At 40.0% G+C, this 14,169-nt stretch overlaps 1 protein-coding gene across 3 annotated transcripts in view; it reads left to right on the forward strand.

Annotated features, from left to right (window-relative positions):
* The window catches only part of LOC311235800 (myosin-binding protein C, fast-type-like), a 92,155-nt gene extending 78,014 nt beyond the window's left edge, over nt 1-14,141 (forward strand). For all 3 annotated transcript variants that reach the window (XM_084323292.1, XM_084323290.1, XM_084323291.1), the window contains 8 exons: nt 998-1,165; nt 2,149-2,237; nt 3,559-3,754; nt 3,969-4,108; nt 6,366-6,525; nt 7,466-7,602; nt 9,739-9,925; nt 14,006-14,141. In XM_084323292.1, coding sequence (XP_084179418.1) covers nt 998-1,165; nt 2,149-2,237; nt 3,559-3,754; nt 3,969-4,108; nt 6,366-6,525; nt 7,466-7,602; nt 9,739-9,925; nt 14,006-14,031 — 1,103 coding nt within the window. In that variant the 3' untranslated portion in view covers nt 14,032-14,141. The remainder of the gene's footprint in view (nt 1-997; nt 1,166-2,148; nt 2,238-3,558; nt 3,755-3,968; nt 4,109-6,365; nt 6,526-7,465; nt 7,603-9,738; nt 9,926-14,005) is intronic.
* Nucleotides 14,142-14,169: the final 28 nt, after the last annotated feature.

Genomic DNA, 14,169 nt, shown 5'->3' on the forward strand with positions numbered 1-14,169 from the left:
CTCACCCTCCCGCTGCTGCAGTCAGTTCAACATAATGAGGCGCTCCTTACATCTCGCGGCTTCAATATCAGCATCCGAATCATCCATCAGACTTATAGCTGTTCTATTTCACGGTCAGGTTCCAACAAACTGTCTTCTTTAACTCCCAGCAGTAAATCCAATAAAGTGATCAAGTGATCAACATCCGGAGGAGTTTCCACGTCAATTTCAATGTCCATCTGATTCAAAACTTGCGTAATAACACCTCTGATTGCGCCCCGCTTTCGTCTCATTCTTTCAATTTTAGTCCGACGTTCGTCTTCACCCATTCTAGAGATATCCAAAACGTTCATATCTCCCGGGTTTCGGCAGTTGATCTCATCATGATTTAAATTAATAGCCTTGTTTGAGATTGGCGACTGGCGAGGCCTGCGCAGGCGCACTGCATCGCGCTGGGTTGTGAATAACAAGTTAACTCATTCCTGCCTGAACTTATATATGCGCAAATAGAAACATATATACCGACCTGGCCTGCTTCGGAGTTCAGTGGCCTGACTGCGGGCACAAACAAACAAATTTAAAAATAAAAAAAGCATTTGCCAGTCTGCCAGGCCACCGGGAATACTCCCGCTGCTCCCGTTGGCCAGTCCGCTAGTGCCTGTATGTCATGTATGTCCCTATGCCATAAATGTCATGTATGTTGTGTATGTCATAAATGTCACTATGAATTGAAAATGGGGGACCCTGATGTAAACAAGACAAACGTCTTTCTCTGTTCTGCATCCCCTTAACAATTGTGTGTATTGAGCCGTACTGTATTGTACCCATTCTGCAATCTGTTAAATAAAGTTTTCATTCATTCATTCATTCATTCATTCATTCATTCATTCATTCATTCATTCATTCATTCATTCATTCATTCATTCATTGCCTAGTTTGCTGTTGAAAACATGTTCTATTTAAGCAATCGAATCACCATGTCAATGTGGCTGTCATTCGCCTCACTGCAACGCTACAGAAACAGAGTGGGTGCCGGTCAACCAGGAGCTCATCGAGAGACAGGGCTACGTGGTGCGCGGCCTCCCCGTGGGAGAGAAGATCAACTTCAGGGTGGTGGCCGTCAACATCGCCGGACGCAGTCCAGAGGCCATTCTAGCTCAGCCGGTCACCATCCGTGAGATCGTGGGTGAGTCTCTCCGGTGTTTGATTCAAATGTATTGTCATCATACAGTACAGTACAACGAAAAGAGGTTTGGCATCCAACCAGAGTGCAAATGTAACAGTAAAGTGCAATAGTAATACACAATGTACAGGTGATTAAACTGGGTATAAAATATATAAATGAGTACTACTAAGAGTAATAGTGCTAATGTATGTACAGAGTTGTATTATTAATATGTACAGTGATACAGGTATAAAGACAATATGGTAGTAGTCATACTGGCCAGCAGTGTAACTAGTAAGAATAGGTAAGGGATATGTACAGATATAGATATAGTATCTACAGCTATGTAAAAAGGTTATGTGCAGGTATGTACAGACAGATGTGGATATATATATATATATATATATATATATATATACGGTATATACAGCACTATTATACTACATGCTATCATACAGAGTTAGATGGGTAGACTATAGTATGAGGTGGGTAGTTAAGATTATTATGATTACTATGATTACAGTGTAGGGCAGTTGTAGACAGTGAAAGCAGTAGGTAGGTATACATTGAGTATAGGCAACAGAGTTCAGTGTTGTACAGTATGGGTAACTATGGAGACAAGGGTGTAGGCAGTGGAGTCAAGAGTTCAGAGTTATGTACATATGACACAAGACACCAGGAGCATTTGGACACTGAAGAATATCTACATTATACCGGGTCCTAAAGGGGATCAGCATTCCTCTTTGAACCCAGCGGGACGCGGCCAGCTGCAAGCTTATACCGCTGGCAGTGCCAGGGGGCTTCAATGCAGAATGCCAATCATGTGGTCATTTGACTGATGTAGACATTCTTACCTATATTCTGATTCTCCAAATGAAAAATAAAATAATAATGAAAAAAAATATTTTAAAAGAAGAAGGAAAAAGAGAAAGACTCTGTGCTATAACTGCATTTTGTTACCAAGCTCTCGGCCCACGATCACTCCATCCTCCTCCTCCCATTAGAGCTGCCTAAGATCCGCTTGCCCCGCGACCTGAGAACCAGGTACATCAAGAAAGTTGGCGACAAGATCAACTTGACCATCCCCTTCCAGGTAATAGATGGGTTCTAACCCCCTGGCAGCCACCAGGCTACAATAAGCCGGCTTTGTTAATGACGTGTGCTTTGAAATTTACCCTGCATTTCATGTTTTAACCTGCACCAGAATATTACTATGCCACTGCAGATGCTCAGGTTTGAAGCCGGGCCAGAATTCCAACTCCATTGACCATAATTCACACAGCAGCTGGTTTGCTCTTGTGTTGTGCTCAGGTTGGGATTCCTTTCCACTCTGTCCCCACAGAGTGGAAATGAATCCTAACCTGAGCACAACATGAGAGCAAAATGGCATGCTCGTGTTGGGATTCATTTCCACCCTGTTCCCAGGTGGGAAAGGAATCCTAACCGGAGCATGACACTAGAGCAAAATGGCCGCCATGTGAATATGGTCAATTAGTTTAAGGATGACATATTTTTCAATGGCAATGTTTCCAACCACAGTAAACTACTGTGAAGCGGTTGTACTGAAATTTGCGTCCAACACTTAGGTAGTGTATCATGCTGCTGCCTCTGGTGGTAAAAGAAAAACAACAACCTTGAGAAAACGAAAAGGTCCCGCACACTGAATTAAAGGTCCCCTCTACTCAGATACATGTTTTTTCATGAGGCATGACTTTTGACTATAAAGATAGTTTTTTTTGTGCAGAACTTGTCACCAGAGTGCCCTTTTCACATAATTCCCCTGGAGGGGGGGGGGGGGGGCTTCTCTGTACTTCCTCAAAATCTGAGCCGCCTGTGTGACGCCACTAATCCTACAAACCTCTCACGTCATTATTGCCCAGCTGGCCACACCGTCATCCAGGAAATGCGACTAAGTTTTAGTAGGGAAAGTCAAAGTCAACTTTATTGTCATTTTCATGTGACATGATATCATTTACATTGTCATGTGCAAGACATACAGACAAATTTAATTGCGTTTCCCCCCTTCCCACAGTGTATATAAAAAGATCTAATATAAACATAAAGTAACATATAGGACACTATAAACATAAAGTAACATACACATAAAGACCCATCGGGCTTAAGTGGTTAATAGGGCAACGTTTCAATCCCAAAGAATTGTTGTCATATTAATACAATAAAACAAGCTGTAGCTGTGCAGGATCCATCTCTTTGATGTGCCTGTTAACAAAGTATTTTTGTCAAAGAAAGAAAATACATAAAACCAAAAATGTGTGGAAAGAAAAAAATGTATTAATTGTGAACCAGGCAGATACTGTAACGCAATAAGTGTGATTTTTACGGTTGGAAAGCAACAAAAATGTGCAAGTGCTCTGTTGTGTCCTGACAAATAATATCACCATTGTGTCTCATAGGGTAAGCCACGCCCTGTTGCAAAGTGGTACAAGGACGGAGAGCCCGTCGACGAGAAGCTGGTCGGCATCCGAAGCTCCACCGTGGACACCATCCTCTTCATCCGCTCAGCAGAGAGAACGCACTCTGGAAAATACGAGCTGGTTCTCCAGATTGAGAACATGGAGGACAGGGCTACCGTTGACATCAGGGTTGTTGGTAAGGAACCAATGGCCGCTGACACGGCATGGAATTCTACCGTAGGGCATTACGTTTAAGGTGGGGTTTCTTATACCATGGTTTGAAGCCAAAATAGGTTGCATGATGCCTGTTTCTGGTAGGTTCCATGACTGAATTCTAGAAGTTCCTTTGAGCTGAGGAAAATCATAACATTGTCCGAATGCTCATTTCCATTTGTCTTTCATCCAATCAGAGAGGCCAGGCCCTCCGGACAAGTTGCACGTGACAGACGTCTGGGGATTCAACGCGGCACTGGAGTGGGAAGTCCCCAAGGATGATGGCAACTGTGACATCATTGGCTACACCATTCAGAAAGCAGATAAGAAAACCATGGTGAGATGGGAAGGAGGGGCCAAACATAGAGACAGTCAAGGAACTTGGTCATAAAGAATCTCTGTTTCGGAGTGGAAGCATATGGCAGCCATCTTAGCTGAGTACGGCTCACATTTTACTCTGCGTCAGTTCAGTTGGTACTCCATGTGACCTACGAGAGTCCAGAGTCCAGATTGTGGTCATTTTCTGCGATGTTTGGATGTAGCTGAACTACTTTTTCAAAATAGTGTTAGTGTAGTTAGTTTACGACAGTTGTACAGTAGTAACGTGAAGCAGTGGTTCCTAGAATAGGGTCTGCGAGGAGGTTCCACAATGTGGAGGAATTCACTTGAAGTAAACACAGGGAGAGAACGCAAAATAAGGACTACTCTGGTCATAGAGTTCACTCTTAGTTTTATTCTCACAGTATATACAATATATATATACTATGTACAGTATACTATATATACTCAACCTGCTATAATTGGCTCTTATGGGAGAATAAGCCTGTACACTGCTTAACAAGCTCTAGGCCTCCGGCTAACTGTGTCTCATGGTTCCAACAATGGGAACATTCCATTTAGGGAAACCATGAGTACAAATGTATGACTGAATAAAAGTAAAAATGTCAAAGTATCTCTTTGAAGTTCAGGACCCGTAGTTATTGGCAATGAGAAAGTAGTATCGGTGCATCGCTGCATTCGAAAAAATGACCTCCCAATTCAAAGCAACATCACCCCCAAACTGGGGGGGGGTGTGGGGTTCTCTAGGGCTGAGTATGGTCAAGCTAGCTGTGCTAAGAATACCTCCTACCCCACAACTGCCTCGGGCTGAAGCCTGGCTTCTCGTATTACTTTCCACTCCGCCATACATTTATATCTCCTCTACTCCAAGGCAAACTAAACACTGTCACAGGAAACGGGAGAGCAAATGTTCCACTTACTTTGGAGTTCGGGAGGAGCTTTGAACTCCTCCGTTTACAGGGTTCTCGCGGCGTCTTGAAAAGTCTTAAAATGTCTTAGGTCATATAAAAAGGTCTTAAATGTGATTTTGACAGGTCTTAAAAAAGTTATTGGCTTAGGAAGTTACGTCTATGTTGCAGTGACTTCTCTGTATCTTGTTTAAATGTGTTTGGGGGGGGGGGGAATGTCCGGGCTGCAAAGTAAGCAATACGGTAATAATCGGTTACCCCCCAGCAATTCATATGGAATTACTTCATAGTAAATGTCCTTAATACTTTTTTGCCTATATGGCTGTGAAATTGTTATAAAATGATATCATCATCATCATCATCATCAACCTTTATTTATACTTGAAAAGACAATTGAGGTCACCCTAATTTTTCAGTGCAATGTAAACGTGCAGACTTAATAATGGCATAAAATAAGTACAAAAGTACATATATATGCCCGATATATATATATATATATATATTTTTTTTTTTTTTTTTTTTTTTTTTAATAATACATCCACAAAGCTTTTAGAAATGTGTGGAATTAAATTATTGCTTTTCCCCCATGATTAATGAATTCAACATTCTTTAAATGTTTGTGGGTCAAAAATGAATGTATTGTTTACATGTTGCAGGCATGTTCAGTTCAGTTCAGTTCAGAGTTTTTATTTGCCACATGGAATCAATACAATCAGAGTTTCTTCATTACACAATCATAAATATCATTCCATGGACAAAAGGAGCAGGAAGACGAATAAATCTTATAGTTACCTGCCCCTTATTCCTAAACATCCCCTGTATCCCCTCTCTACTTCCCATTTACCCACACGTGGAATGCACCTGATTGGATAAATGACTTGCCATCTAGTGGCTGAATATTATCTATAGCACCTTTTAACTTGTTGAAACTCTCTCACGTTCTCAGGGTTTGCACAAGGTCCTTGAAGTGCTTAAAGTGCTTGATTATTTTTTTTATTTTTTAAAGAGTCAATGCCAAACATTTCTTGAAAACAGCCAATTTTTTAACAAGGTGCTTAGAAAGTACTTGAAATTCAAATCAACCATTCGCATTGAACGTTTTGTTCGTCCATGATAAAAAATGTCAGAATCAAGAATTTTTTATTTTTTTTATTTTAAGTGTAACTAATTGTCTGAAATTGGTTTTAAGCCATATTGGATCCGATTTTAATTTTTTTTATAAAAAAACAGCATTTCAAATTTAATTGTATCCTATTAAATGCCCTTTTAAAATGAAAAAATAGTGCTGGGAAGTCCTTGCATTTCATTTTGCAATGTCTGTGGGAACCCTGCTCTCTGTCTCTCCAGGAGTGGTTCACTGTTTATGAGCATAACAGACGACCAAACTGCACGGCCTCAGACCTGATCATGGGCAACGAGTACATGTTCCGCGTCTACAGCGAGAACCTCTGTGGCCTGAGTGACGACGCATGCGGCAGCACAAACACAGCTGTCATCTCCAAGACAGGTGTGTGTGTTTTAACCCTTTCACTACCACACTACAGACGGTTAACCTTTCACTACCACACTAGACGGTTAACCTTTCACTACCACACTACAACACTTTCACTACCACACTACAGAAGGTTAACCTTTCACTACCCCACTACAGAAGGTTAACCTTTCACTACCACACTACAAAGGGTTAACACTTTCACTACCACACTACAGAAGGTTAACCTTTCACTACCCCACTACAGACGGTAAACCTTTCACTACCACACTAGACGGTTAACCTTTCACTACCACACTACAGACGGTTAACCTTTCACTACCACACTACATACGGTTAACCTTTCACTACCACACTACAAAGGGTTAACACTTTCACTACCACACTACAGAAGGTTAACCTTTCACTACCCCACTACAGAAGGTTAACCTTTCACTACCACACTACAAAGGGTTAACCTTTCACTACCACACTACAGACGGTTAACCTTCCACTACCACACTACAGACGGTTAACCTTTCACTACCACACTACAGACGGTTAACCTTTCACTACCACACTACAGACGGTTAACCTTTCACTACCACACTACAGACGGTTAACCCTTTCACTGCCACACTGACAAAGGGTTAATGAGGAATGCTAGCAATGCTAACATTACATTCTAGGGAAAGTGAATGACAGATGCAGAAACCTTTTAGGTACGACGTGACACAAGAAAAACAACAACCAGGTGAAATACAAAATGTCAAAGTGTCCCTTTTTAATAAAAGCTTTTTACACAATCACCTCATTGACATTAACACACATTATCTCCAATGCTCCCCTATCCACACATGCCCCTCCACACACACACACATACACACTTCAGGACAGAGACATCGTTAAGTGTGAAGGAGACGTCTCTGTAAAGATTTATCGTGTTTGACTAACCTTGGTCACCTCTACCTCCTAGCTCTGGAATACAATCGTCCCCCATTCGAGGAGAAGGATGTGACCTGCATGCCTAAGTTCACACAGCCCCTCATCGACAGGTCTGTGGTGGCCGGTTACAGCACCGCAATCAGCTGCTCCGTCCGAGGCTTCCCCAGGGTACAGCGTGTGTTGATGTGTGTGTGTTGTGTGTTGGGCACAGGGGGGGGGGGTTCATGGCCAGAGGCCGCCCCCGTGAAAGCATTATTGCAAGGGTTCTTCCCATCGTCTTCCACTACGGACCTACGTGTATAATTTTTGTTAGGATAGATATCGTTGATAAGTAGAATGGGCATAATGTCACGTATCAGGTTTATTTGTATAGTCCATCACAGTGTGTGTCCCCTTCCCCCATCTTCACTCAACTACAACCAGGGGTGTAAAGTACTTGAGTGAGTGTACTTCGTTACAATACTTAAGTACTGTTTTGGGGGATTTGTACTTTACTCAAGTATTATTAGGTTTGTATACTTGTACTTTTACTCAATTACATTTCAGAGAAAAAAAACATACTTTTTACTCCTTACATTTTAAATGCAGACCTACAATGTACAAAGTACAAATCTCGCAGGTCCAACCATTTTAATTAGTATATTTGTTTCTCTGGCCGAACTAACGTTAACGTTATTAATCGTGCGGCCGCACTTTATTTAAAAACAGCCTATCAAATCCCCATCAATGGAAAATGAACCCGCCCATACCCATGCTGATTGGTCCTTGTGCAAGACTAGAAAGCAGGGATCTTTGATTAAACACCTGCTATCAGAAGAATAGACTGTTAGAACAAAAGTTTTTACTTTTACTTTTTAATACTTAAGTACATTTAAAAGTAGAAACTTTTTTTACTTTTAATCAAGTGTGTTTTTAGCCAGATACTCTGACTTTTACTTGAGTACGATTTTGAGACGGTACCCATACTTTCACTTAAGTATAATTTCTGGGTACTTTTTACACCCCTGACTACAACACATAATACCAAAACTGAAGTAAAGAAAGTGCAATACGAAGCAGGGCTCTTTCGCCTATAGAGGTCACTGTTTGACGGCATTACACATACTACCATTAAAGGAATGATAGATATATATATATTATTAGGGCTGTCAAAATGAATGCTTTAACTTTGGAGATTAATTTAAATTATTTAAAGCATTCAAATAAATTAATCTAGATTAATCTATGGAGTGAAAAATCTTCAATCTTAGCGCCGCGGATATAAGAAAGAGGTCTAGCTGAGTCAATGTTGATGGTTTTGTTGAACATTTGTAGAGGAGAGAAACTGTATTCAAAGAAAGCTATTAAAATAGTCTTTGAATCTAAATATACTTTCTTTGTGTTGATTTTACATTAATTCCATGATTTTACTCAAGTAAATATCTGTTACAAACTTCGGTCTTAAGTAGAAAAATGCTATTTTTAATCTAGATTAATCTAGATTAATTACAGAAATTTGTGAGATTAATTAGTGGCACACTGATGAAGGCCGGATGGCTGAAAAAGTTTTGTGCGTTATACAACTTGTGCATATTAAAATAAAAACAACGATTTTCCTCGAGTGCGGTCCCTACTCCATTTTTTGTAACTTAATTAATGTTGGACTACACACCTGTCTGAGCGCAGTAGTTACCCTTTTTCTACTTGAGATGAATTCGTTAAATTTTTTTAATCTATTGACAGCACTAATATATATATATATATATATATATGGATAATGTATAGCTACGAGGTCATTGTCGCAAAATAATTGACCGACACAGAGTTTAGAATACCGAGGCGCCTCGCCGAGGTGTTCTAAACGTAGTGAAGGTCAATTATTTTGCGACAATGACCGAGTATAGGCTATACATTATCCCGCTTATTACATGGCTAACTTACTAACAATATACCTAATTCATTTTACACCATCGACAAGACGAGATCAAATGCAGACGCAGTTGTTGTGTGGCTCCGCTGTCATTATTATTATCGGCGGCAGCCGGCAGGTGTGTCTGATTGCACTGATGCAGTGTGTGTCAGTGGGCTTGATTGCTGCAGCTGCGAACAGCGGCCATTATTGCTCGGCAGAGGTCCGTTATCGAGTAATAACGGACCTCTGCCGAGCGCTATTGACCAATCACAATCAAGCATTTCGGTGAATGTTAAAACGCCATGTAATAAATATATATATTGCATGTGTCCAATATTGCATGTGTCCAACTGCCAATCTAACTTTATCCATTGGTTCAAACCCTGTCCCCCCTCCCATCCCCCACTGCTCAGCCTAAGATCGTCTGGACGAAAAACAAGATGATCCTCACCGATAACCCCAAGTTCCTCATGCAGAACAACCAGGGCGTGCTCACCCTCAACATCCGCAAGCCCAGCATCTACGATGGGGGCAATTACACCTGCAAGGCCGTCAACGAACTGGGCAAGGACGAGGTGGAGTGCAAGGTGGAGATCCGACGTAAGGAGGGGTCTGGGGGGGGTGGGTGATTGATGCGCCACATGCTTTATTCTTAACCCTTTCACTACCACACTACAGGTTAACCTTCTGTAGTGTGGTAGTGAAAGGGTTAACATTCTGTAGTGTGGTGGTGAAAGGGTTAAGTAAGTAAGAAATAGCAGGGAGGCATGAGGAAAGAAGCTTCTTTATTGAGACAGACCCAGGACACATGGTTAATTAAAGGACTGTTACATTAGGTGGTTAATCAAATGACTGTTACATTAGGTGGTTCATCAAAGGAATGTTACATTAGGTGGTTAATCAAATGACTGTTACATTAGGTGGTTCATCAAAGAACTGTTACATTAGGTGGTTCATCAAAGGACTGTTACATTAGGTGGTTCATCAAAGGACTGTTACATTAGGTGGTTCATCAAAGGACTGTTACATTAGGTGGTTCAATACCAAGCAGGGCTCTTTTGCCTAGAGGTTGCTGTTTGACGGCATTACAGATCCTACCTTTAAGGTTTGAGTTTGGGTTAAAGTTAGAGTTGGTTACAGAATTAATCTACAGTATGTAATATCTACAGTATATATCTATGTAATGTCACCAGATTCCACATAAACATAAATGTATGTATGCATCCATGTATGTGTGTGTGTGCGTGCGTGCATGTGTGTGCATGTGCATGTGTGCGCGTGTGTGCGTGCGCGTGCGTGTGTGTGTGTGTGTGTGTGTGTGTGTGTGTGTGTGTGTGTGTGTGTGTGTGAGGGAATGTGGGGGCAGAGTGGTGAAACAGGTGTGCCGGTCAGGGTGAACATTAACCCCACAGCTTATGTTTCAGTAACCAAGTAGTGTATGTGTGTACTTTATACTGTCGTATAGATGTCAGAGGTCGTCGATGACATTTAACTCACCCTTGCTCAAGTCACAAGTCACAGTTTTGACAAGGTACATTTTTAAGACTAGTAATAATAATAATAATAATAATAATAATAATAATAATAATAATAATAATAATAATAATAATAATAATAATAATAATAATAATAATAATAATAATAATAATAATAATAATAATAATAATAATAATTTTATTATAATAATAATAATAATAATAATAATAATAATAATAATAATAATAATAATAATAATAATAATAATAATAATAATAATAATAATAATAATAATAATAATACATTCGATTTATTGTGCACTCTATATTTGGAAACCAAATCTAAAAATAGTACCACATTTCAAGTTTAATCCCGTGGCAATATTGGGTGCACTGAAATATTATTTTAGAAAACACACTTCTAAACGATATCTTTACTACCAACATCCATACAACAGAAAATAATTATTCTGGCAGGCATTACAGCAGCCAAAAAGCTTATCGCTATGAGATGGAAAGAACCTGAGAAACTCACAGTAATTAACTAGTCCCTGACATTGCTGGCTGTTATTTATTTGGAGATCTCGACTGCTCGCGTGGTTGGGGTGGGACAAGCAGGTATTGAATTGTGGACCGCTGCGGCCGAGGTGGTCAAAGGCACGATATAGCGGCGGGGGTGGGGGTGGGGTGTTGGCAGGGGCGTAGCTGGGGGGGGGTAGCTTAGGATGATTCCAAGGGCGTAGCACTGGGGGGGGGGGGGGCCCAACATTTTTTTTTTTTTTTTTTTTTTTACTAGACATCACTCAGGTGTATTATTGATGCTCTCATTGATACTATGTTTGTTTCTGAAGTGTGTGTGTGTGTGTGTGTGTGTGTGTGTGTGTGTGTGTGTGTGTGTGTGTGTGTGTGTGTGTGTGTGTGTGTGTGTGTGTGTGTGTGTGTGTGTGTGTGTGTGTGTGTGTGTGTGTGTGTGTGTGTGTGAGATATAGAGAGAGAGAGGGGGGGCTTTGGTAGACTATTGCATTGGTCCATTCATTGAAGATGAACGCAATGCGACATCCTTTACTAGGCTCACGCGCGCTCGCATTCACTGGGGGCCTATAAATACATTCTTTCATGGGGCCCAGAATCTGGAGCTACACCCCTGGGTGTTGGTCCTGGGGGATCCGGTGGTCTAATGTCTTTGGTGTTGTTTGTGATGTTTTTATTATTTTTTACTTGGTATTTTTTATTTTGTATTATTAGTTAAGTTTTGAAGTATTTATTATTTCCTATTGTCTTGTCATTATTATTATTGTTGTTGTTATTATTATTATTGATGTTGATGTTTTGATAAAAAAATTGATAAAAAAAAAAGAAGAAAACACACGCATACTGGAAGTGACTCGAGCGACACATCCTCTTCACCTCTCTATTGCAGTAACAGGAATAAGGGAACGTGTAGAGCAGGGCTATTCAACTGGCGGCCCGCGGGATGATGCTGACCGGCCCGCCAAAGATTACATGATAATAAAAAAAATGTAAAAAAAATTTTTTTATTTTTTTTTTATTTTTATTTTTTTTTTACTTTTTTATTTTCATGTCAACGTTAACACGCACAATTGAGCCAAAAGTCACTCAATTAATGACAGATTTCATTGATAAATTGAGCGAAAACTTTGCAAGTCGATTTGATGAATTTGACATGTCCAGAGAATTGATGCATTTTGTGAGCAACCCATTTGCCAATGTAGCTGCTATTTCCACAAAAGGACAAGAGTTCCTTGCATCACTTCACATTGATGAAGGTCTCCTGCAACTTGAAATAATTGACATGCAAGCATCATCTGCTCTGAAGCAGGCACTTGAGAATGAATCCACCACAACATTTTGGATAAAGTGTATTCATGTCAAGACATTCCCCAAAATAAAAACGCTGGCAATATCTGTGCTAACAATGTTTGGCTTAACATACACCTGTGAATCCAGTTTCTCTCACATGAATGCCATTAAAACAAGCAACCATGCCTCCTTGACAAATGAGCATTTGCATCACTGTTTGCGGGTAGCCCTCACTTCCTATGAACCCTCTTTCTCTGCCATTGCCCAGTCAAAGAAGTACAATCGCTCTCATTAGATGTGTGTATGTAGGCTAGGCCTGTCTGCCCCCCACCCCCCTGATGTTTGAGAGTTAAGAGTCGACAATAAGTGCTAATAAGATGCTGTGATTTGCTGTTGTTGCACAGACATGAAGCACTTTTTCATAAGCTGAGCTGCACTATAAATGTGTTTTTTTGTTCAAGTGTTGATGTTAGAATGTTCAGATGCACATCATGCACTTGTTTGTTTTTTATTTTATTTTTATATTGAAATGTTGAAGAGGAGATGTTGCAGTTGTTGCACAGTCATAAATGAAGCACTTTTTGCAGGAGATGTTGCAGATGTGGCACATAAATGAAGCACTTTTTTTGAAAAGTATACTACTTTTGCAATGTAGTTAAAGGGGAACTATCTTATAAATGGCCTTTTTCAGTGTTTAGCATTGTTTCCTAGCTATGTGGACTTATATTAATATGATCTATGTCTCTAATTCTCATATTGGCGCATTCTTCCAATTCTCCTCTCACAATATTCACCCTCACTGAACTGAGTCATCTGAAAATGTGCTGATTTGTGATGTCAGAGAGACACCGCTGCATGATAATCAGCTGAGTTTCCACACAGTTCCCACTGTGGTTGGAGCCCAGGCTCAAAACGGCTTAAGATCTTGAGGTAGAAAAATGCTGTTTTTGAGTACTTGATTAGAAATACAAAACAATGAATTAAAAAAAAAAAAATTACAGAGGTGTTCCATAAACCCACAGGAATTGTGTAAAAGTGCCCAAATAGTGAAAGAAATAGTAAAATAGTTCCCCTTTAAATAAAAGTTGTGAAAATGTCGTTGCGTGTTGTGTCAAGTGTACTGGCCCCTTGGGTTCTGACAATGTGGCCCCCTGAACAATTTAGTTGAATAGCCCTGGTGTAGAGTGTAGTTCAGTTACTAGTTTAACTATGTTTTGCAGTAGTTGGGTGGTAGTTTAGCTACATTCAAACCTCAGTAGCTTTTTTCAGTAGTTTGGTGTTTAGCTACATAAAAAATGAAATACATAAAGATTTAATAAATATATATATATATATATATATATTGACAAATCCTAACACAGGTCCTTGTTCTATTCTTCCCCAGCTGCAACGGATCCCAACGCAGAGTGAAATACCGAGCAGCAGAGAATGTCATAATAAAATATATGAACCAAATGAATCATGCATGTCAGAATTTATGCACTGTCAAAAAACATGGAATAAAACATACTTGAAATGTGGATGGAATGATTCTTTATTAACCTATTC

Source organism: Notolepis coatsorum, assembly GCF_963971535.1.
Source record: "Notolepis coatsorum genome assembly, chromosome: 10".
Taxonomy (NCBI): domain Eukaryota; kingdom Metazoa; phylum Chordata; class Actinopteri; order Aulopiformes; family Paralepididae; genus Notolepis; species Notolepis coatsorum.